This window comes from Pseudophryne corroboree, chromosome 2 (genome assembly GCF_028390025.1).
Source record: "Pseudophryne corroboree isolate aPseCor3 chromosome 2, aPseCor3.hap2, whole genome shotgun sequence".
Classification (NCBI taxonomy): domain Eukaryota; kingdom Metazoa; phylum Chordata; class Amphibia; order Anura; family Myobatrachidae; genus Pseudophryne; species Pseudophryne corroboree.
In genome coordinates, this window is record NC_086445.1 from 81,093,914 (window position 1) to 81,119,649 (window position 25,736).

Below are 25,736 nucleotides of genomic sequence, written 5' to 3' on the forward strand. Positions count from 1 at the left end.
CAAAGTGATTTGAGGAATCCCAGAACTACGTTGAGATCCCACAGTGCCACTGGAGGCACAAAAGGGGGTTGTATATGCAATACTCCCTTGACAAACTTCTGGACTTCAGGAACTGAAGCCCAGGAACTGAAGCCAATTCTTTCTGGAAGAAAATCGACAGGGCCGAAATTTGAACCTTAATGGACCCCAATTTGAGGCCCATAGACACTCCTGTTTGCAGGAAATGCAGGAAACGACCGAGTTGAAATTTCTTTGTGGGGCCTTCCTGGCCTCACACCACGCAACATATTTTCGCCACATGTGGTGATAATGTTGTGCGGTCACCTCCTTTCTGGCTTTGACCAGGGTAGGAATGACCTCTTCCGGAATGCCTTTTTCCCTTAGGATCCGGCTTTCCACCGCCATGCCGACAAACGCAGCTGCGGTAAGTCTTGGAACAGACATGGTACTTGCTGAAGCAAGTCCCTTCTTAGCGGCAGAGGCCATAAGACCTCTGTAAGCATCTCTTGAAGTTCCGGGTACCAAGTCCTTCTTGGCCAATCCGGAGCCATGAGTATAGTTCTTACTCCTCTACGTCTTATAATTCTCAGCACCTTAGGTGTGAGAAGCAGAGGAGGGAACACATACACCGACTGGTACACCCACGGTGTTACCAGAACGTCCACAGCTATTGCCTGAGGGTCTCTTGACCTGGCGCAATACCTGTCCCGTTTTTTGTTCAGACGGGACGCCATCATGTCCACCTTTGGTATTTCCCAACGGTTTACAATCATGTGGAAAAAACTTCCCGATGAAGTTTCCACTCTCCCGGGTGGAGGTCGTGCCTGCTGAGGAAGTCTGCTTCCCAGTTTCCATTCCCGGGATGAAACACTGCTGACAGTGCTATCACATGATTTTCCGCCCAGCGAAAAGTCCTTGCAGTTTTTGCCATTGCCCTCCTGCTTCTTGTGTCGCCCTGTCTGTTTACGTGGGCGACTGCCGTGATGTTTTTCCCACTGGATCAATACCGGCTGACCTTGAAGCAGAGGTCTTGCAAAGCTTAGAGCATTATAAATTTACCCTTAGCTCCAGTATATTTATGTGGAGAAAAGTCTCCAGACTTGATCACACTCCCTGGAAATTTTTTCCTTGTGTGACTGCTCCCCAGCCTCTCGGGCTGGGCTCCGTGGTCACCAGCATCCAATCCTGAATGCCGAATCTGCGGCCCTCTAGAAGATGAGCACTCTATAACCACCACAGGAGAGACACCCTTGTCCTTGGATATAGGGTTATCCGCTGATGCATCTGAAGATGCGATCCGGACCATTTGTCCAGCAGATCCCACTGAAAAATTCTTGCGTGAAATCTGCCGAATGGAATTGCTTCGTAGGAAGCCACCATTTTTACCAGGATCCTTGTGCAATGATGCACTGTTTTTAGGAGGTTCCTGACTAGCTCGGATAACTCCCTGGCTTTCTCTTCCGGGAGAAACACCTTTTTCTGGACTGTGTCCAGAATCATCCCTAGGCACAGCAGACGTGTCGTCGGGATCAGCTGCGATTTTGGAATATTTAGAATCCACCCGTGCTGTTGTAGCAGTATCCGAGATAGTGCTACTCCGACCTCCAACTGTTCCCTGGACTATGCCCTTATCAGGAGATCGTCCAAGTAAGGGATAATTAAGACGCCTTTTCTTCGAAGAAGAATCATTATTTCGGCCATTACCTTGGTAAAGACCCGGGGTGCCGTGGACAATCCAAACGGCAGCGTCTGAAACTGATAGTGACAGTTCTGCACCACGAACCTGAGGTACCCTTAGTGAGAAGGGCAAATTTGGGACATAGAGGTAAGCATCCCTGATGTCCCGGGACACTATATAGTCCCCTTCTTCCTGGTTCGTTATCACTGCTCTGAGTGACTCCATCTTGATTTGAACCTTTGTAAGTGTTCAAAAAAAATTTTTTAGAATAAGTCTCACCTAGCCTTCTGGCTTCAGTACCACAATATAGTGTGGAATAATACCCCTTTTCTTGTAGTAGGAGGGGTAATTTAATTATCACCTGCTGGAATACAGCTTGTGAATTTTTTCCCATACTGCCTCCTTGTCGGAGGGAGACCTTGGTAAAGCAGACTTCAGGAGCCTGCGAAGGGGAAACGTCTTGACATTCCAATCTGTACCCCTGGGATACTACTTGTAGGATCCAGGGGTCCTGTACGGTCTCAGCGCCATGCTGAGAACTTGTCAGAAGCGGTGGAACGCTTCTGTTCCTGGGAATGGGCTGCCTGCTGCAGTCTTCTTCCCTTTCCTCTATCCCTGGGCAGATATGATCTTATAGGGACGAAAGGACTGAGGCTGAAAAGACGGTGTCTTTTTCTGCAGAGATGTGACTTAGGGTAAAAACGGCGGATTTTCCAGCAGTTGCCGTGGCCACCAGGTCCGATGGACCGACCCCAAATAACTCCTCTTCCTTTATACGGCAATACACCTTTGTGCCGTTTGGAATCTGCATCACCTGACCACTGTCGTGTCCATAACATCTTCTGGCAGATATGGACATCGCATTTACTCTTGATGCCAGAGTGCAAATATCCCTCTGTGCATCTCGCATATATAGAAATGCATCCTTTAAATGCTCTATAGTCAATAAAATACTGTCCCTGTCAAGGGTATCAATATTTTTAGTCAGGGAATCCGACCAAGCCACCCAGCTCTGCACATCCAGGCTGAGGCGATCGCTGGTCGCAGTATAACACCAGTATGTGTGTATATACTTTTTATGATATTTTCCAGCCTCCTGTCAGCTGGTCCTTGAGGACGGCCCTATCTATAGACGGTACCGCCACTTGTTTTGATAAGCGTGTGAGCGCCTTATCCACCCTAAGGGGTGTTTCCCAACGCGCCCTAACTTCTGGCGGGAAAGGGTATACCGCCCATAATTTTCTATCGGGGGGAACCCACGCATCATCACACACTTTATTTAATTTATCTGATTCAGGAAAAACTACGGTAGTTTTTTCACATCCCACATAATACCCTCTTTTGTGGTACTTGTAGTATCAGAAATATGTAACACCTCCTTCATTGCCTTTAACGTGTGGCCCTAATAAGGAATACGTTTGTTTATTCACCGTCGACACTGGATTCAGTGTCCCTGTCTGTGTCTGTGTCGACCGACTAAAGTAAACGGGCGTTTTAAAAACCCCTGACGGTGTTTTTGAGACGTCTGGACCGGTACTAATTGTTTGTCGGCCGTCTCATGTCGTCAACCGACCTTGCAGCGTGTTGACATTATCACGTAATTTCCTAAATAAGCCATCCATTCCGGTGTCGACTCCCTAGAGAGTGACATCACCATTACAGGCAATTGCTCCGCCTCCACACCAATATCGTCCTCATACATGTCGACACACACGTACCGACACACAGCAGACACACAGGGAATGCTCTTAACGAAGACAGGACCCCACTAGCCCTTTGGGGAGACAGAGGGAGAGTTTGCCAGCACACACCAAAAGCGCTATATATGACAGGGATAGCCTTATAATAAGTGCTCCCTGTATAGCTGCTTTTATAATATAATTTTTGCCACTATTTTGCCCCCCCTCTCTTGTTTTACCCTGTTTCTGTAGTGCAGTGCAGGGGAGAGATCTGGGAGCCGTCCTGACCAGCGGAGCTGTGTAAGGAAAATGGCGCTGTGTGCTGAGGAGATAGGCCCCGCCCCTTTTCCGGCGGGCTCGTCTCCCGCTCTTTAGTGTATTCAGGCAGGGGTTAAATATCTCCATATAGCCCCGGAGGCTATATGTGAGGTATTTTTTAGCCAAATAGGTTTTCATTTGCCTCCCAGGGCGCTCCCCTCCCAGCGCCCTGCACCCTCAGTGACTGCCGTGTGAAGTGTGCTGAGAGGAAAATGGCGCACAGCTGCAGTGCTGTGCGCTACCTTTAGAAGACTGAGGAGTCTTCTGCCGCCGATTCTGGATCTCTTCATGTTTCAGCATCTGCAAGGGGGCCGGCGGCGAGGCTCCGGTGACCATCCAGGCTGTACCTGTGATCGTCCCTCTGGAGCTGATGTCCAGTAGCCAAGAAGCCAATCCATCCTGCACGCAGGTGAGTTCACTTCTTCTCCCCTAAGTCCCTCGTTGCAGTGATCCTGTTGCCAGCAGGACTCACTGTAAAATAAAAAACCTAAGCTAAACTTTCTCTAAGCAGCTCTTTAGGAGAGCCACCTAGATTGCACCCTTCTCGGCCGGGCACAAAAATCTAACTGGCTTGGAGGAGGGTCATAGGGGGAGGAGCCAGTGCACACCACCTGATCGGAAAGCTTTACTTTTGTGCCCTGTCTCCTGCGGAGCCGCTATTCCCATGGTCCTTTCAGGAACCCCAGCATCCACTAGGACGATAGAGAAATAACAATAGACAAGGTAAGATACAAATGTTTCTTGTATTACAAATAACTCTGAGCATGATTCAGAGATGCATGCAATCCCAATGGTTTCTGTATATCTCCAATGTTTTCATATCTGTACGTGCACAGGACCTGTACTGCGTGTGCAGATCTCCGTCTGTGATGACGCTGCCCCCTAAGATGCCATAAAGGGCAGGCACAGTCAGCTTTCCAAAAAAACGGAGCATGTTGAGGCCAGTGGCTATGTCCTTGGACACAGCAACAATGGCCCCCGGCTGACGGAAAACACGGCCAACCAGAGTAACCTGATCATTACTCAGATGGTCATGTAGAGTTGTCCGTTGGATCAGTGATGCCGGGATGAGACGTCCATTATACAAGACTCCTCCTGCGGAATTAGCATATTTTAGCACAATGCTGCATCTCTGTGCTTCTGCGTCCATGTCGTACATTACATATGTAAATATCTTCTAACTATAGTACTAGTGATGGACAGATAAAGAACCTGTAGAAAATATTCAACATCACAGAAGCATCGGCCGTCATGTAAAAGGCCCCGATTTGCTGATCCCAATGCGATTCTAGCGATATAGGGGGTAATTCAGACCTGATCGTAGCAGCACATTTGTTAGCAGTTGGGCAAAACCATGGGGGGTCATTCCGAGTTGATCGTAGCTGTGCTAAATTTAGCACAGCTACGATCATCTTTCCTGACATGTGGGGGGACGCCCAGCACAGGGCTAGCCCGCCCCGCATGTCGGTCCGCCCCCCCCCCCCCCAACCCCCCCCCCGCAGATGCCTTTGCACTTCAGGAGTAACTCCTGGCCAGCGCAGTTTTAGCATGCTGGCTGGGAGCTACTCATCGCTCCCTGGTCCGCAGCAGCTGCATATGACGTCACGCAGCCAATGCGGCCCACACCCCCTTCGGTCCGGCCATGCCTGCGTTGGGCTGGACCGCGCCTACGCCGTTTCGCCCCCTCCCGCCCATCGATCGCCTCTGCCTGTCAATCAGGCAGAGGCGATCGCTGTCCTGCTACGGCCTTCGGCTGTTCCACATGCGCAGGCGCACTAAGGCGCCGGCGCATGCACAGCAGGGACCCGTTCGCTCTGCTGCGTTAAACCCGCAGCGAGCGAACGGGTCGGAATGACCCCCCATGTGCACTGCAGGTGTGGCGGATATACTGTAACATGTGTAGAGAGAGTTAGATTTGGGTGGGTTATATTGTTTCTGTGAAGGGTAAATACTGGCTGCTTTATTTTTACACTGCAATTTAGATTTCAGTATGAACACACCACACCCAAATCTAACTCTCTCTGCACATGTTACATCTGCCCCCCCTGCAGTGCACATGGGCCCTCATTCCGAGTTGTTCGCTCGCAAGCTGCTTTTAGCAGCTTTGCACATGCTAAGCCGCCGCCTACTGGGAGTGAATCTTAGCTTATCAAAATTGCGAACGAAAGATTAGCAGAATTGCGAATAGACACTTCTTAGCAGTTTCTGAGTAGCTCCAGACTTACTCGGCAACTGCGATCAGTTCAGTGCTTGTCGTTCCTGGTTTGACGTCACAAACACTCCCAGCGTTCGCCCAGACACTCCTCCGTTTCTCCAGCCACTCCCGCGTTTTTCCCAGAAACGGTAGCGTTTTTTCGCACACACCCATAAAACGGCCAGTTTCCGCCCAGAAACACCCACTTCCTGTCAATCACATTACGATCACCAGAACGAAGAAAAAACCTCGTAATGCCGTGAGTAAAATACCTAACTGCATAGCAAATTTACTTGGCGCAGTCGCACTGCGGACATTGTGCATGCGCATTAGCGACTAATCGCTCCGTTGCGAGAAAAATATAACGATCGAACAACTCGGAATGACCCCCATGGTTTTGCCCAACTGCTAACAAATTTGCTGTTACGATCAGGTCTCAATTACCCCCCTAGTCACTATATTTAAAATGGCAGTTTGTTGTAACTCAAAACCAGGCTGTTTTTGCCTTAAAACTAATTGCTGCTTTAAATCCAGCGGCTATATCGCAAGAATCATGTGATGGGGACCAGCAAAACAGAGCCTGCTGGTCCCCACACCCGCAAACTGATGTGACTTGCTCCTATGGAAATGAAAATGTAAGCTGCATTGTAAGTAACATTGGTTCAGCTTCAGCGAGGTTGTGATTTGATAATTGTATTAAAGTCTTGTAACATTTTTATATTGCATTAAGAAGACCAGCTTCATCAGGAATACACCAAGAGGGTGCAGTATACAGAGAATTATACATAAGAATGTAGTAGGAACCTGGTGAACATTATTACAGAAAATAATGAAAGATACCCGTTCAGATGTTCTGGTACTGGAACCGTGTCCACTATCAGACAGCTTTCTTTTAGGAGGCCGTCCGTCCATATTTCCTATAAAAAATAACGTTTTTTTTAAAATAAGTCAGTAATACAAGCCAATGACAATCCTGATTAACACACTGGGGCTATTGCAGAACGGGGCGTGCATCAGTGTGCATAGCATATCTTGGCTACTTTGCTCCATGTACCCAAACGAACGCACGACACCCTATGGGGCCGGGAGGGGGGGGGGGGGGGGTGCTACAGGGGATGGATGGTGCAGTCTAACGTGTGCGGAGTACAGTAAGGGCGTGTTTAGGAAAATTAAGCTCATGTAGACCTGTAGACACAGGGGTACATGCCTATTAGGAGTAGCTTTGGCACTTACTGTAGGACAGACGCAAATACATGCCGATGATGCTTTGTTGTAGACCAGACGCATTTGCTGTCAAAACAACGGTATACTTCGACGTGTACAGCTTAAGCACTTTGATATACAGTCATTTGCGCACATTTCTCCCAGTAACGTTGCCACAGTAATCATTTCTGCTTATAATAAGAATTTACTTACCGATAATTCTATTTCTCATAGTCCGTAGTGGATGCTGGGGACTCCGTAAGGACCATGGGGAATAGCGGCTCCGCAGGAGACTGGGCACAAAGTAAAAAGCTTTAGGACTACCTGGTGTGCACTGGCTCCTCCCCCTATTACCCTCCTCCAAGCCTCAGTTAGGATACTGTGCCCGGACGAGCGTACACAATAAGGAAGGATATTGAATCCCGGGTAAGACTCATACCAGCCACACCAATCACACCGTATAACTTGTGATCTGAACCCAGTTAACAGTATGATAACAGAGAAGCCTCTGAAAAGATGGCTCACAACAACAATAACCCGATTTTTGTAACAATAACTATGTACAAGTATTGCAGACAATCCGCACTTGGGATGGGCGCCCAGCATCCACTACGGACTATGAGAAATAGAATTATCGGTAAGTAAATTCTTATTTTCTCTAACGTCCTAAGTGGATGCTGGGGACTCCGTAAGGACCATGGGGATTATACCAAAGCTCCCAAACGGGCGGGAGAGTGCGGATGACTCTGCAGCACCGAATGAGAGAACTCCAGGTCCTCCTCAGCCAGGGTATCAAATTTGTAGAATTTAGCAAACGTGTTTGACCCTGACCAAGTAGCTGCTCGGCAAAGTTGTAAAGCCGAGACCCCTCGGGCAGCCGCCCAAGATGAGCCCACTTTCCGTGTGGAATGGGCTTTTACAGATTTTGGCTGTGGCAGGCCTGCCACAGAATGTGCAAGCTGAATTGTACTACAAATCCAACGAGCAATAGTCTGCTTAGAAGCAGGAGCACCCAACTTGTTGGGTGCATACAGGATAAACAGCGAGTCAGATTTTCTGACTCCAGCCGTCCTGGAAACATATATTTTCAGGGCCCTGACTACGTCTAGCAACTTGGAATCCTCCAAGTCCCTAGTAGCCGCAGGCACCACAATAGGCTGGTTTAAGTGAAATGCTGAAACCACGTTAGGAAGAAATTGAGGCCGAGTCCTCAATTCTGCCCTATCCGTATGAAAAATTAGGTAAGGGCTTTTATAGGATAAAGCCGCCAATTCTGATACACGCCTGGCTGAAGCCAGGGCTAACATCATTACCACTTTCCATGTGAGATATTTTAAGTCCACAGTGGTGAGTGGTTCAAACCAATGTGATTTTAGGAATCCCAAAACTACATTGAGATCCCAAGGTGCCACTGGAGGCACAAAAAGAGGCTGTATATGCAGTACCCCCTTGACAAACGTCTGAACTTCAGGAACTGAAGCTAGTTCTTTTTGGAAGAATATTGACAGGGCCGAAATTTGAACCTTAATGGACCCTAATTTTAGGCCCATAGACAGTCCTGTTTGCAGGAAATGCAGGAAACGACCCAGTTGAAATTCCTCTGTAGGGGCCTTCCTGGCCTCACACCACGCAACATATTTACGCCAAATACGGTGATAATGTTGCACAGTTACATCCTTCCTGGCTTTGATCAGGGTAGGGATGACTTCATCCGGAATGCCTTTTTCCTTCAGGATCCGGCGTTCAACCGCCATGCCGTCAAACGCAGCCGCGGTAAGTCTTGAAACAGACATGGTCCCTGCTGGAGCAGGTCCTTTCTTAGAGGTAGAGGCCACGGGTCTTCCGTGAGCATCTCTTGAAGTTCCAGGTACCAAGTCCTTCTTGGCCAATCCGGAGCCACGAGTATAGTCTTTACTCCTCTCCTTCTTATGATTCTCAATACCTTGGGTATGAGAGGTAGAGGAGGGAACACATACACTGATCGGTACACCCACGGTGTTACCAGAGCGTCCACAGCTATTGCCTGAGGGTCCCTTGACCTGGCGCAATATCTGTCCAGTTTTTTGTTGAGGCGGGACGCCATCATGTCCACCTTTGGTTTTTCCCAACGGTTCACAATCATGTGGAAGACTTCTGGGTGAAGTCCCCACTCCCCCGGGTGGAGATCGTGTCTGCTGAGGAAGTCTGCTTCCCAGTTGTCCACTCCCGGAATGAACACTGCTGACAGTGCTATTACATGATTTTCCGCCCAGCGAAGAATCTTTGCAACTTCCGTCATTGCCCTCCTGCTTCTTGTGCCGCCCTGTCTGTTTACGTGGGCGACTGCCGTGATGTTGTCCGACTGGATCAACACCGACTGACCCTGAAGCAGAGGCCTTGCCTGACTTAGGGCATTGTAAATGGCCCTTAGTTCCAGGATATTTATGTGAAGTGACGTTTCCATGCTTGACCACAAGCCCTGGAAATTTCTTCCCTGTGTGACTGCTCCCCAGCCTCTCAGGCTGGCATCCGTGGTCACCAGGACCCAATCCTGAATGCCGAATCTGCGGCCCTCTAGGAGATGAGCACTCTGTAACCACCACAGGAGAGACACCCTTGTCCTTGGAGACAGGGTTATCCGCTGATGCATTTGAAGATGCGATCCGGACCATTTGTCCAGCAGATCCCACTGAAAAGTTCTTGCGTGGAATCTGCCGAATGGAATCGCTTCGTAAGAAGCCACCATCTTTCCCAGGACCTTTGTGCATTGATGCACTGACACCTGGCCTGGTCTTAGGAGGTTCCTGACTAGGTCGGATAACTCCCTGGCTTTCCCCTCCGGGAGAAACACCTTTTTCTGTACTGTGTCCAGAATCATCCCTAGGAACAGCAGACGTGTCGTCGGAATCAGCTGCGATTTTGGAATATTTAGAATCCAACCGTGCTGTCGTAGTACTATTTGAGATAGTGCTACTCCGACCTCTAACTGTTCTCTGGACCTTGCCCTTATCAGGAGATCGTCCAAGTAAGGGATAATTAAGACGCCTTTTCTTCGAAGAAGAATCATCATTTCGGCCATTACCTTGGTAAAGACCCGGGGTGCCGTGGACAATCCAAACGGCAGCGTCTGAAACTGATAATGACAGTTCTGTACCACAAACCTGAGGTACCCTTGGTGAGAAGGGCAAATTGGGACATGGAGGTAAGCATCCTTGATGTCCAGAGACACCATATAGTCCCCTTCTTCCAGGTTCGCTATCACTGCTCTGAGTGACTCCATCTTGAACTTGAACCTTCTTATGTAAGTGTTCAAGGATTTCAGATTTAAAATGGGTCTCACCGAGCCGTCCGGCTTCGGTACCACAAACAGCGTGGAATAATACCCCTTTCCCTGTTGTAGGAGGGGTATCTTGATTATCACCTGCTGGGAATACAGCTTGTGAATGGCTTCCAATATCGCCTCCCTGTCGGGGGGAGACGTTGGTAAAGCAGACTTCAGGAACCGGCGAGGGGGAGACGTCTCGAATTCCAATTTGTACCCCTGAGATACTACCTGCAGGATCCAGGGGTCCACTTGCGAGTGAGCCCACTGCGCGCTGAAAATCTTGAGACGGGCCCCCACCGTGCCTGAGTCCGCTTGTAAGGCCCCAGCGTCATGCTGAGGACTTGGCAGAAGCGGGGGAGGGCTTCTGTTCGTGGGAAGAGGCTGTCTGCTGCAGTCTTTTTCCCCTTCCTCTGCCCCGGGGCAGATATGAGTGGCCTTTTGCCCGCTTGCCCTTATGGGGACGAAAGGACTGAGCCTGAAAAGACGGTATCTTTTTCTGCTGCGAGGTGACTTGGGGTAGAAAGGTGGATTTCCCGGCCGTTGCCGTGGTCACGAAGTCCGATAGACCGACCCCAAATAACGCTTCCCCTTTATACGGCAATACTTCCATATGCCGTTTGGAATCCGCATCCCCTGACCACTGTCGCGTCCATAATCCTCTTCTGGCAGAAATGGACATCGCACTTACTCTTGATGCCAGAGTGCAAATATCCCTCTGTGCATCTCGCATATATAGAAACGCATCTTTTAAACGCTCTATAGTCAATAATATATTGTCCCTGTCCAGGGTATCAATATTTTCAGTCAGGGAATCCGACCAAGCCACCCCAGCACTGCACATCCAGGCTGAGGCGATTGCTGGTCGCAGTATAATACCAGTATGTGTGTATATACTTTTTAGGACATTTTCCAGCTTCCTATCAGCTGGTTCCTTGAGGGCGGCCGTATCAGGAGACGGTAACGCCACTTGTTTTGTTAAGCGTGTGAGCGCCTTATCCACCCTAGGGGGTGTTTCCCAGCGCGCCCTAACCTCTGGCGGGAAAGGGTATAATGCCAATAATTTTTTAGAAATTAGCAGTTTTTTATCGGGGGAAACCCACGCTTCATCACACACCTCATTTAATTCATCTGATTCAGGAAAAACTACGGGTAGTTTTTTTACACCCCACATAATACCCTTTTTTGTGGTACTTGTAGTATCAGAAATGTTCAAAACCTCCTTCATTGCCGTGATCATGTAACGTGTAGCCCTACTGGAAAATACGTTTGTTTCTTCACCGTCGACACTGGAGTCAGTGTCCGTGTCTGTGTCTGTATCGACCTGATGTAACGGGCGCTTTAGAGCCCCTGACGGTGTTTGAGACGCCTGTACAGGTATTAACTGATTATCCGGCTGTCTCATGTCGTCAACAGACTTTTGTAAAGTGCTGACACTATCACGTAATTCTTTCCATAAGATCATCCAGTCAGGTGTCGACTCCCTAGAGGGTGACATCACTAACACAGGCAATTGCTCCGCCTCCACACCATTTCCCTCCTCATACATGTCGACACAACGTACCGACACACCGCACACACACAGGGAATGCTCTGATAGAGAACAGGACCCCACTAGCCCTTTGGGGAGACAGAGGGAGAGTTTGTCAGCACACACCAGAGCGCTATATATATACAGGGATAACCTTATATAAGTGTTTTTCCCTAATATAGCTGCTGTATATATTAATATGCCAATTTAGTGCCCCCCCCCTCTTGTTTTACCCTGTTTCTGTAGTGCAGGACTGCAGGGGAGAGTCAGGGAGCCTTCCTCCAACGGAGCTGTGAGGAAAAAATGGCGCCAGTGTGCTGAGGAGATAGGCTCCGCCCCTTTTCGGCGGCCTTTCTCCCGCTTTTTTATTGTAATTTAGGCAGGGGTTAAATACATCCATATAGCCCAGGAGCTATATGTGATGTATTTTTAGCCAAAAAAAGGTATTTCTATTGCGTCTCAGGGCGCCCCCCCCAGCGCCCTGCACCCTCAGTGACCGGAGTGTGAAGTGTGCTGAGAGCAATGGCGCACAGCTGCGGTGCTGTGCGCTACCTTAATGAAGACAGGACGTCTTCTGCCGCCGATTTTCCGGACTCTTCAGTCTTCTGGCTCTGTAAGGGGGACGGCGGCGCGGCTCCGGGACCCATCCATGGCTGGGCCTGTGATCGTCCCTCTGGAGCTAATGTCCAGTAGCCTAAGAAGCCCAATCCACTCTGCACGCAGGTGAGTTCGCTTCTTCTCCCCTTAGTCCCTCGATGCAGTGAGCCTGTTGCCAGCAGGTCTCACTGAAAGTAAAAAACCTACTTTAAACTTTTTCTCTAAGCAGCTCAGGAGAGCCACCTAGATTGCACCCTTCTCGTTCGGGCACAAAATCTTAACTGAGGCTTGGAGGAGGGTCATAGGGGGAGGAGCCAGTGCACACCAGGTAGTCCTAAAGCTTTTTACTTTGTGCCCCGTCTCCTGCGGAGCCGCTATTCCCCATGGTCCTTACGGAGTCCCCAGCATCCACTTAGGACGTCAGAGAAAATAAAGATATTTACATATCTTCATGCATAGTTTTTCTATCTAACATTTACATAATTGACATGCCAGACGAAAAGGAATCAAAACTGCGTAGCGATGTAAACAGGATTATTATGGGGTAGATGTCTCAAACCTTGGGCAAAGATAAAGGGGAAGGGTTGGCAAAGCTTGGAGAGACATAAGTGGAGAGAATTACAAACCAATCAGCTCATATCTGTCATTTTTCAAATTCAGCCTGTAAAGTGACCGCTAGACGTTGATTGTTTGGTATTTTATCTCTCTCCAATATTTTAAAACTCTCCCCCAAAGTACCAGACAATCGGATTGTGTCATGTTACAGGCTGTATTAGAAGAATGACATCGCAAAACTTGTCTGATAGTGCCAGAATCTTTCTTAGGAGTCTTTATATAAAAGAGCTAAACGTAACATTAATGAAATGTATATGGCAAACGTTCAGGAGATCATCAAAACCAAGATGAAAAGTATGAGGAACATTATAGTGACAGTACAGCATGTAGTTCATTTGCCGGCGGTCGGGATCTTGGTGGTCAGGATAACGACGGCGGAATCCCGTCAGCCGACAATGGCGACAGCTGGCGCACAGGGGGCTATTCCCACTCGTGGGTGTCCATGACACACATACAGTGGGAATAAAATCTGTGGCGAGTGCAGAGACGACTGCGTTCTCGTCCTGCTGCCGGCATTCTGGCGGGTGAGATGCCGCTGTCGGGATATTGACAGCCAGCAACCCGTCCGCCGGGAATACGTATGTATTCCGGCAGTACTTAGCAAAGTAGTTAGCATTGCTCCCTCAAAGCAGCGAGGCCATGGGCTTTGCTGCAACCAGTAAACTACCCCATGTGTAGTTTGTATGTTCTCCCTGTGATTGCGTGCATTTCCTTCTGGGGGCACTGGCAGTATGAACATTTAGAAGTGGCGGCATGAAACTGTATGGAACATGTAAGTGGTATGGCATACCGCCATATGCCACATCCAGTCCAAGCACTGCTAGTAGGTCAGCGAGCTTCTGACAAACCAAAGTGACAGTGTGTTGTAGAGTTTAGTCTGTAAGCCGCACTGCGGCAAGGACTGAGCGGATCCTTTAGCGTTCACTCTAGCACCTTTCAAAACTCATGCAGTTCCTCTTTCCTGCCAGGGGTGTAGCTCTCTGCTTTGATGCTTCTAGCACACTCTGGGGGTCATTCCGACCCGTTCGCTCGCTGCGTTTTAACGCAGCAGAGCGAACGGGTCCCTGCTGCGCATTCGCCGGCGCCGTAATGCACCTGCGCATACCGGACGGCCAAAGGCCGTAGCAGGACAGCGATCGCCTCTGCCTGATTGACAGGCAGAGGCGATCGATGGCCGGGAGGGGTGAAACGGGGGGCGGGCCGCAGCGGGGAGTAGCTCCCAGCCAGCTCGCTAAAGCAGCGCTGGCCAGGAGCTACTCCTGAAGTGCAAAGGCATCTCCGCTGTGCGATGTCTTTGCACTTCTGTGGGGGGGGGGGCACTGACATGCGGGGCGGGCTCGCCCTGTGCGGGGCGGGCTCGCCCTGTGCAGGGCGCCCCCTCGCATGTCAGGGAACATGATCGTAGCTGTGCTAAATTTAGCACAGCTACGATCAACTCGGAATGACCCCCAACGTTCTGTATCTCAGCACTGAATACAGACCAGACTGTGCTAGATGCACCACAGCAGACAGCGACAAAGAGGAAGTGCACAGAGTTTGAAAGGTGCAGTATGCTGGAATGAACGCTGTTCTTTATAAAATAAATCAATGTCCACACACTGGGGCTGAGTCGCATGCAAGGTGGCTGTTATTGCAGACAGATTTACTATCTTATCCTAATACAAGATTCCATCCAGCTACTGGGAGGATCCATGGACCTGCAATCAGAAAGCTATACCGCCCATTGAATTAATGCTAGTCGCCGCAACCACCATCACCGGGTTCTGAAGTTGAATCAGCACCATGCTAGGTGCAGGAGATCCATCAAAAACAGACTTCCATTCCCCGTACGCACAACTCAAAAACACACAGAGCTTTAGATACATATTCATGACACCCCCATGACACTACCACAAGTAAGGTCAGTTCTGTACGCTGGCACTGACACTGCCCAATTCCAGCTTTGAAATGGCCAATTTCACTGGAAGTAAGATTTGGCCAAGAACCATCCAAATCTCACTGTATGCAAAATTTCTGCATTTCCATCCGGGCACAGAGGTCTATACCAGTCATCTGGCTAGACCAGGGGTGGGGAACCTTTGGCGCTCCAGCTGTTGTTGAACTACACATACCAGCATGCCTTGCTACAGTTTTGCTATTTGGCCATGCTAAAACTGTTGCAGGGCATGCTGGGATGTGTAGTTCAACTGCAGCTGGAGGGCCGAAGGTTCCCCATCCCTGGGCTAGACGAACTGATCATTTCTTGCATGACCTCGTTGTGTTATTGTCTTATGTCGATGACGCATACACACACACACACACACACACACACACACACACTGGTATTGTTTATCATCCAACTGGAATTCTAGCGATCCCATGTAATCACTGTTTCCATACCATTTTGAAGATGGCACACTCTGCAACAGTGAGACACAGTCCCTATAACAGCTTCCATATCTCAGGGTGTGACTGGCATTACACGTTTTACATTGCCACATGCAGCAGAAGTTCTCATCTAGGTTTTATCCTCATTGGTCTACACATAAAATGTGCAGTAAAGGCCAGCAGGTCCACTAAGTATGTCCAAAGGCTTCTACTCTATTATATCTCTAGCAAATAGCTAACATTTAAAAACACACAGAATGTAATAATTAAATAGAATACAACAAAGAACTACTATAAACATTTTTATAAAGAAACAATGGTGAAATAGAGGAACAGCGATATGGTAATTCAGGGATTTGTTTTATTATCCTTTATTAATACAGCACCACAAGGGATCCGCAGAACCTTACACAGAACATATACAGAAACAGCATACCCTCCAACATTTTACACATACAAATCGGTACAAATTAGGAAAGGGGGCGTGGTCATGGGTAAAGGGGGCGTGGCCACATCCCCCTTCCTATACTTTCAATGGAAGTTTGGAGAGTCAAAAATCAGTACAGACCATAAAAAAAAGGTACTGTACCTGGCAAAAAGGTGCAGCTGAAGGGTATGAAACAGTATAAACAAAACAAGAGAAACAAAAGTGACTTACAATGCAGAACATTGCAGAACATGGACCAGGCTTATAAACATTGGCCCTCATTCCGAGTTGTTCGCTCGCTAGCTGCTTTTAGCAGCATTGCACACGCTAAGCCGCCGCCCTCTGGGAGTGTATCTTATCTTAGCAGAATAGCGAATGAAAGATTAGCAGAACTGCTAATAAATCTTTTCCTGCAGTTTCTGAGTAGCTCCAGACCTACTCACAGATTGCAATCAGCTCAGTCCGTTCAGTTCCTGGTTTGACGTCACAAACGCCCTGCGTTCGGCCAGCCACTCCCCCGTTTCTCCAGACACTCCGGCGTTTTTCCCTTACACCCCATGCGTTTTTTAGCACACTCCCGGAAAACGCTCAGTTACCACCCAGAAACGCCCCTTTCCTGTCAATCATTTACCGATCAGCAGAGCGACTGAAAAGCGCCACAGAATCCACAGCAAATCTGCTAAGTTTTTAGTTAAATAACTAAGCACATGCGCCCTGCGTGCCTTGCAAAAATCGTCAACGAGCTAACAACTCGGAATGACCCCCATTGCTGCATCAGCAGTCATAGCACTCAAATAAGCAGCAGGGAGGGCAGAACTCAAAGGTTTGGTGCTGTTGTTTGCAGTGGGAAGGAGATGATGGTTCAAGAAAGGAAAAGCACATGAGGTAAGAGGTCCCTGCTTGTAGGAGTACATCAAGAGAGGAGGAGGACTTGTGCAGTCTCCATCCGGGCTCCCGCCTCTCTAGCCGGCAGAGCAATAGACTGAGTACTAGGGTCACTAGGAGACACTAGCGCTGGCCCAGAACCTAGGACAGGAGGGTATGTATTGAAAAAATGGATGCAGGGTATGCGTTGTGGGCCCCTCTGGACCCCGTCAGCACCTCAAACACTGCACCCATTATAGATACGCCAGTGCCTGCTCATGAGAATTTACAGAGTTGCACACATGGAAATAAAAGAGAATATCCGCTCATATCTATGAGGCTGCAACACACCTATCAATCTACTTGTGGAAGTAGCCACCATCACAAGCAGTGCAAACTTACTTTACCCTATACCCAGTGCAAAAGATCTGTGTGAAATCAGGATCTCTGCATAGTTTGAAAAGCCTGCAATTCTGCCTATGACATGCCCATGGAACACTTAGCCTAGGTGCAAATGCCATTATATGCACTGAGCTTTAAGTGGAGATGCATAAAACTCATTGCAAGCTCCAAGTTGCGTATGCTCACTGGTAAAGCGTGCGCAGTGCACAAAAAGAGTTATGGTAAAACTTACCTCTGTTAACTCTTTTTCTTCGAGGTCCATAGGCTCCACGGGAATGACATTAGGGGGTAAGATGGTGGAGACCAGGATCCGGCACCAAACAGTTAAGCTTTTCGAGCTTCCGAGATGCACTGGTCCTTCTCCCCCATACCCTGCCCACAGCTCAGGCTCCTCAGTTTTGTTAACAAGCCCAAAGCAGCAGCTGGAGAGGAGGTAGAACGATACACACAGTTAACACACTCTCACACCAACGACACGGGAACCAGTGACCAAGAAAAGTAACCCATTGAAGCTAGATAATCCAGGGTGGGTGCCCTGGGGAGCCTATGGACCTTGTAGAAAAAGAGTTAACAAAGGTAAGTTTTACCATAACTCTTATTTTCTTCTTCAGGGTCCATAGACATCCGTAGGGATGACATTGGGGATATTCCAAAGCAGCTGAACTAGGGAGGTGACGCTCCTAGGCTGAGACCACGTTGCGTCCAAATGAAGCATCTTGAGAGGCAAACTTATAAGAGGCAAAGAACCTAAGAAACATGTGGACAGAAGACCATGTGGTTGCCTTGCATAGTTATTCAGCAGACGCGCCACGACGGGCTGCCCGAAGGTCCCACAGAGCGAGAAGAATGAGCAGACACTGTATCCGGCACAGGAAGGTCAGCCTGCGTGTAAGCATGCAAAGCCATCTGGTCAGAGTCTGTTTGTTAGCTGGTCAGCCCCGCTTGTGGAATAAAAGAGGGAAACAGTTTTCCTGATGGAACTAGTATGGTCCACGTAGATCCAAAGAGCACAGGCCACATCCAAGGAGGCCATACCTACCAAGAGGTCTAGCAAATGGAAGTCCAGTACTAAAATTTGTTCATTAAGATGGAGGCTGGACACCACCTTGGGGAGGTAACCCTGTTTGTTCCGTTGGACCGCTCTGTCATGATGTAAGATCAAAAATGGGGAGCGGCAGTAAATCGCTCCCAAATCTGATACCCTTCTTGTCGAGGCTATAGCCAAAAGAAAAAATGTCTTTGCTGTTAACCATTTGAGGTCAACAGAGTCCAGTAGTTCAAACGGTGACTTCTGTAATGCATGGAGAACTATATATAAATCCCACAGAGCAACCAGAGGGACAAAGGGAGGTTGAATATGCAGTAACCCCTGGAGGAAGGTATGCACATCAAGCAATGAAGCAATCCGTTTCAGGAACCAAACTGGCAAAGCCGAGACTTGTACTTTAAGAGAAGCAAGGTGGAGTTCGAGATCCAATCCTGCCTGGAGAAAGGCCAGGATTTTGGAAACCCGAAAAACCAGTGGATCATAGTGTTGTTGAGCACATCACTAGAAGTAAGCATGCCACACTTATAGATGCGGGCTGAAGCAGTCATTGTCTGAATGACAGAACAGGAAAAACCTTTTGACCTTAAGAGAGATACTCAAGAGTCAAACTGTCAAAGACAGGTGAGCTAACTCCTGGTGTAGACAGGGAATGCCTATGGATAGACTTTGGAGATCTGTGAACCAATGGTTCAAAATCACGGTGCCGCCTTCCTTCTTGAATTTGCGAAGCACCCTGGGAAGGAGGTGAGCCAAATGGAAAGACCATTTGACTGCCAATGCATCCATGTAGGCTACTACGGGGTCCTTGTCCTGGACAAGTACATTGGAAGCTTGTAGTTGTGCCATGAGGTCCACTTCTGGAAGACCCCATTTGTCTACACTTCCGGAAGACCCCATTTGTCTACCAGAAGGTAGAAGACTTCTGGATATAGAGACCATTCTCTGGCGTGCACATCCTGATGACTGAGGAAGACTGCCTCCCAGTTGAGGGTCCCCAGGATGAAGACCGTGAAGATGGCGTTTGGCCCATTGGAGAATTTGCATCACTTCCTTCATTGCCGAGACACTGCAAGTCCCTTCCTGGTGATTGACTTAGACCATTGCCGTGGTGTTGTCTAACTGGACTTGGACAGGACAACCCTGAAGAATGTCCTGAGCCAGAGTGAGGGCCCTGTAGACAGCTTGAAGTTCTAGGACGTTGATTGGTAAGCCCCTCTCTGTGGGAGTCCAGTGGTCTTGTCCGGTGACTGCCACCCACCCAAGGAGGCTTGCGTCCCTGGTGAGTAGGACCCAATCCGGATTTCAGAAATGACGACCCTTGTCTAGGTGGGAGGTTTGTAACCACCACGGGAGCGATATCCGAACTTCTGGAGAGAGGACCTTTGTCTATCTGCTTGGGTTGCCCATTCCACCTGGATAGGATAGGGTGCTGTAGCGGCCTGGAGTGGAACTGAGCATATTCCACCACGTCGACGGTGGATACCATGGATCCCAAGGTCTGTATTGCGGAGTGAATGAACACTCTGCGACTGTGGAAAAATCTGCGCACTGGTACTTGTCGTGCTGCAATCTTGTCTGCTGGAAGGAAGACTCTTGTGTACGTGAACATCCAGATGAGCTCCCAGATGTACCATACAAGAGGGGATCAGGGAAGATTTTTACCAGTTGATTAGCCAACCGTGTCTCTGCAGGAAGGCTATGGTTACCTCAAGATGGCGGTGGAGGACCTCTGTAGAGTTTATTTATTACCAGTTATTTATATAGCGCACACATAATCCGCAGCGCTTTACAGAGAATATTTGGCCATTCACATCAGTCCCTGCCCCAGTGGAGCTTACAATTTATATTCCCTAACACATGTACACGCACACACATTCACATTAGGGTTAATTTTCCTTGGGAGCTAATAAACCTACCTGCATATTTGTGGATTGTGGGAGGAAACTGGAGTACCCGGAGGAAACCCAAGCAAGTACGGGAAGAATATACAAACTTCACACAGTTAGGGCCATGGTGGGAACTGAACCCATGACCTCAGTGCTGTGAGGCAGTAGTGCTAACCATTACGCAATCCGTGCTGCCATAATCAGCAGGTTGTCCAGGTAGAGGAGTATTCTGATCCCATGACGACGAATCTGAGCTGTCATGACAGCCATAAGTTTGGTAAAGACCCTCGGAGCCATAGAAAATCCAAAAGACAATGCCTGAAATTGGAAATGCTGCTGTAGGACAGCAAACCGAAGGTATTGCTGATGAGTGGGCACTATAGGTACATGTCAGTAAGCATCCTGGATGTCCAGAGGGACCATAAAGTTCCCAGGGCTACATAGCTAGTACAACAGAAAATAAGATTTTAAACCTACCGGTAAATCTTTTTCTCCTAGTCCGTAGAGGATGCTGGGGACTCCGTAAGGACCATGGGGGGTATAGCCGGGCTCCACAGGAGACATGGGCATTCTAAAAGACTTTAGATGGGTGTGCACTGGCTCCTCCCTCTATGCCCCTCCTCCAGACCTCCGTTAGAGAACTGTGGTTAGAGGAGACGGACAGTACGAGGAAAGGATTTTTGTTAATCTAAGGGCAAGATACATACCAGCCCACACCATCCACACCGTACAACATGGAATATACGAACCAGTTAACAGTATGAACAAAACAGCATCAGCCAAAGACTGATCTAAGCTGTAACATAACCCTTATGTAAGCAATAACTATATACAAGCCTTGCAGAAAATTAGTCCGCACTGGGACGGGCGCCCAGCATCCTCTAGACAGGGCAGGAGAGTGCAGATGACTCTGCGAACTCTGCAAACATGAGGTCCTCATCAGCCAGGGTATCGAACTTGTAGAATTTTGCAAAAGTGTTTGAACCCGACTAAGTAGCTGCTCGGCAAAGCTGTAAAGCCGAGACGCCTCGGGCAGCCGCCAAAGAAGAGCCCACCTTCCTAGTGGAATGGGCCTTTACCGAATTAGGTAACGGCAATTCCGCGGTAGAATGAGCCTGCTGAATTGTGTTACAGATCCAGCGAGCAATAGTCTGCTTAGAAGCAGGAGCGCCAACTTTGTTGGCCACATACATGACAAACAGTGCCTCTGTTTTACGAATTCGAGCCGTCCTGGCTACATAAATTTTTAAGGCCCTGACTACACCAAGAGACTTGGAATCCTCAAATCCCCCGTAGCCACTGGAACCACAATAGGTTGGTACATATGAAACGACGAAACCAACTTAGGCAGAAATTGCGACAAGTCCTCAATTCAGCTCGATCCACATGGAAAATCAGATAGGGGCTCTTGTGAGACAAAGCCGCCAATTCGGACACCCGCCTTGCAGAAGCCAAGGCCAGCAACATGACTACTTTCCAAGTGAGAAACTTTAAGTCAACCGTTTGAAGAGGTTCAAACCAGTGTGATTTAAGGAACTGTAACACCACGTTAAGTTCCCATGGTGCATCTGGGGGCACAAAAGGAGGCTGGATGTGCAGCACTCCCTTTACAATAGTCTAGACTTCTGGGAGAGAAGCCAATTCCTTCTGAAAGAATATTGATAGGGCCGAAATCTGCACCTTAATGGAGCCTAACTTTAGGCCCATATCCACTCCTGTCTGTAGAAAGTGGAGAAAACGGCCAAGGTGGAAATCTTCCGTAGGAGCATCCTTGGCTTCACACCAAGATACATATTTCCTCAAGATACGGTGATAATGTTTCGCCGTTACCTCCTTCCTAGCTTTGATTAGAGTAGGGATGACTTCCCCCGGAATACCTTTCAGAGCTAGGATTTAGCGTTCAACCGCCATGCCGTCAAACGTAACCGCGCTAAGTCTTGGAACACGCAGGGTCCCTGCTGCAACAGGTCCTCCCTGGGAGGAAGAGGCCACGGATCTTCTGAGCATTTCCTGAAGATCTGAATACCAGGCCCTTCGGGGCCAATCCGGAACAATGAGTATTGTCTGCACTTTTTTTCGTCTTGTGATTCTCAATATTTTTGAGATGAGCGGAAGAGGAGGGAAAACATAGACCGACTGAAACACCCATGGTGTCACCAGGGCGTCCACCGCCACTGCCTGAGGGTCCCTTGACCTGGAACAATACCTCCGAAGCTTCTTGTTGAGGCGTGACGCCATCATGTCTATTTGAGGAAGTCCCCAACGACTTGTTATCTCTGCAAAAACTTCTTGATGAAGACCCCACTCTCATGGATGGAGATCGTGTCTGCTGAGGAAGTCTGTTTCCCAGTTGTCCACTCCCGGAATGAAAACTGCTGATAGAGCGCTTACATGATTTTCCGCCCAGCAAAGAACCCTGGTGGCCTCCGCCATTGCCACTCTGCTCCTTGTCCCGCCTTGGCGGTTTACATGAGCCACGGCTGTGACGTTGTCCGATTGAATCAGAATGGGTAGGTCGCAAAGAAGATTCTCCGCTTGCCGTAGGCCGTTGTATATGGCCCTTAATTCCAGCACATTGATGTGTAGACAAGTCCCTGAAAATTTCTTCCTTGTGTGACTGCTCCCCATCCTCGGAGGCTCGCGTCCGTGGTCACCAGAACCCAGTCTTGAATGCCGAACCTGCGACCCTCTAGAAGGTGAGCACTCTGCAGCCACCACAGGAGAGACACCCTGGCCCTGGGGGACAGGCTTATTTTATTGATGCATTAGTAGATGGGACCCCGACCACTTGTCCAGAAGGTCCCACTGAAACGTCCTCGCATGGAACCTGCCGAAGGGGATGGCCTCGTAGTCCGCCACCATTTTTCCCAGTACACGAGTGCATTGATGAACTGACACTCTTTTTGGTTTTAGCAGGTCTCTGACCATGTTCTGGAGGTCCTGGGCTTTTTCCGTTGGGAGAAAAACCCTCTTCTTTTCCGTGTCCAGAATAATGCCCAAAAAAGATAGCCGAGTCGTTGGAATCAACTGTGACTTTAGTAGATTTAGAATCCAGCCGTGTTGCTGCAGCACTCTCAGGGAGAGCGACACGCTTTTCAGTAATTGATCTCTCGATCTCGCTTTTATCAGGAGATCGTCCAAGTATGGGATAATTGGGACTCCTTGCTTGCGCAGGAGCACCATCATTTCCGCAATTAATTCCACTAATTTATGTTCAGGTAATGCACTGTGGTAACAAGAACATAAATTACACCTACCTACTAAATGGGGTAAAATTAGGGGTTTCTGTACTGGAAAAGGACTTAGGTGTCCTCATAGATAGCAAGCTAAGCAGTAGTACCCAAAGTAGGACTGCAGCAAAGAAGGCTAATAATAAGATTTTACTCACCGGTAAATCTATTTCTCGTAGTCCTAAGTGGATGCTGGGACTCCGTAAGGACCATGGGGAATAGCGGCTCCGCAGGAGACTGGGCACAACTAAAGAAAGCTTTAGGACTACCTGGTGTGCACTGGCTCCTCCCACTATGACCCTCCTCCAGACCTCAGTTAGGATACTGTGCCCGGAAGAGCTGACACAATAAGGAAGGATTTTGAATCCCGGGTAAGACTCATACCAGCCACACCAATCACACCGTATAACTCGTGATACTATACCCAGTTAACAGTATGAAATATAACTGAGCCTCTCAACAGATGGCTCAACAATAACCCTTTAGTTAAACAATAACTATATACAAGTATTGCAGACAATCCGCACTTGGGATGGGCGCCCAGCATCCACTACGGACTACGAGAAATAGATTTACCGGTGAGTAAAATCTTATTTTCTCTGACGTCCTAAGTGGATGCTGGGAACTCCGTAAGGACCATGGGGATTATACCAAAGCTCCCAAACGGGCGGGAGAGTGCGGATGACTCTGCAGCACCGAATGAGCAAACTCAAGGTCCTCCTCAGCCAGGGTATCAAACTTGTAGAATTTTGCAAATGTGTTTGACCCCGACCAAGTAGCTGCTCGGCAAAGTTGTAAAGCCGAGACCCCTCGGGCAGCTGCCCAAGAAGAGCCCACCTTCCTCGTGGAATGGGCCTTCACCGATCCAGGATGCGGCAGTCCAGCCGCAGAGTGTGCAAGTTGAATCGTACTACAGATCCAGCGAGCAATAGTCTGCTTTGAAGCAGGAGCACCCAGCTTGTTGGGTGCATACAGGATAAATAGCGAGTCAGTTTTCCTGACACTAGCTGTCCTGGAAACATAAACTTTCAGGGCCCTGACTACGTCCAACAACTTGGAATCCTCCAAGTCTTTAGTAGCCGCAGGCACTACAATAGGTTGGTTCAAATGAAAAGCTGATACCACCGTAGGGAGAAACTGGGGACGAGTCCTCAATTCTGCCCTATCCATATGGAAAATCAGATAAGGGCTTTTACATGACAAAGCCGCCAATTCTGACACACGCCTGGCCGAAGCCAAGGCCAACAGCATGACCACTTTCCCCGTGAGATATTTCAAATCCACGGTTTTAAGTGGCTCAAACCAATGCGACTTTAGGAAATCCAACACCACGTTGAGATCCCAAGGTGCCACTGGAGGCACAAAAGGGGGCTGAATATGCAGCACTCCCTTAACAAATGTCTGAACTTCAGGCAGTGAAGCCAGTTCTTTCTGGAAGAAAATCGACAGAGCCGAAATCTGGACCTTAATGGAACCCAATTTTAGGCCCATAGTCACCCCTGACTGTAGGAAGTGCAGAAAACGGCCCAGCTGAAATTCCTCCGTTGGGGCCTTCCTGGCCTCACACCACGCAACATATTTTCGCCATATGCGGTGATAATGGTTTGCGGTCACTTCTTTCCTAGCTTTAATCAGCGTAGGGATGACTTCCTCCGGAATGCCCTTTTCGTTCAGGATCCGGCGTTCAATCGCCATGCCGTCAAACGCAGCCGCGGTAAGTCTTGGAACAGACAGGGCCCCTGCTGCAGCAGGTCCTGTCTGAGCGGCAGAGGCCATGGGTCCTCTGAGATCAGTTCTTGAAGTTCCGGGTACCAAACTCTTCTTGGCCAATCCGGAACAATGAGTATAGTCTTACTCCTCTTTTTCTTATTATCCTCAGTACCTTGGGTATGAGAGGCAGAGGAGGGAACACATAAACCGACTAGTACACCCACGGTGTCACCAGAGCGTCCACAGCTATCGCCTGAGGGTCCCTTGACCTGGCGCCAGTGATCGCAAATACTCGCTATTTTCAAAAATCAGCGGGTCCCACAGGACGCGCTGTGATTACCGCTGCACACCGCGACCAGCCAGTGTTATAATCCTCCTGCTTCCTCCCCTTCCAGTTGGTGCTGCGCTGGCGTGAGCTCCCCCCCCCGGGTCGCTGATAGACAGGGAGGGAGCGTGGTTGGTGCCGCCTCCCCGTCCCCTTCCAATTGGTGCTGCGCTGCGGTGAGCACCCCCCCCCCTCAGTCACTGATAGACAGGGAGGGTGGAGCGTGGTTGGTGCCGCCTCCCCGTCCCCTTACAATTGCTGCCGTGAGCTCCCCGTCCCACCGTGTTACTGATAGACATTGCTGCCGCCTCCCCGCACGCACAGCCGGCCCGACACAGCAGAGAGAGCGGCGCCCAGAACG

The 25,736-nt window shown here is 49.1% G+C and overlaps 1 protein-coding gene across 4 annotated transcripts in view; it reads right to left on the reverse strand.

Annotated features, from left to right (window-relative positions):
* The window catches only part of PIWIL4 (piwi like RNA-mediated gene silencing 4), a 733,536-nt gene that overhangs the window by 621,562 nt on the left and 86,238 nt on the right, over positions 1 to 25,736 (reverse strand). For all 4 annotated transcript variants that reach the window (XM_063951459.1, XM_063951461.1, XM_063951460.1 and 1 more), the window contains exon 3: positions 6,710 to 6,786. In XM_063951459.1, coding sequence (XP_063807529.1) covers positions 6,710 to 6,781 — 72 coding nt within the window. In that variant the 5' untranslated portion in view covers positions 6,782 to 6,786. The remainder of the gene's footprint in view (positions 1 to 6,709; positions 6,787 to 25,736) is intronic.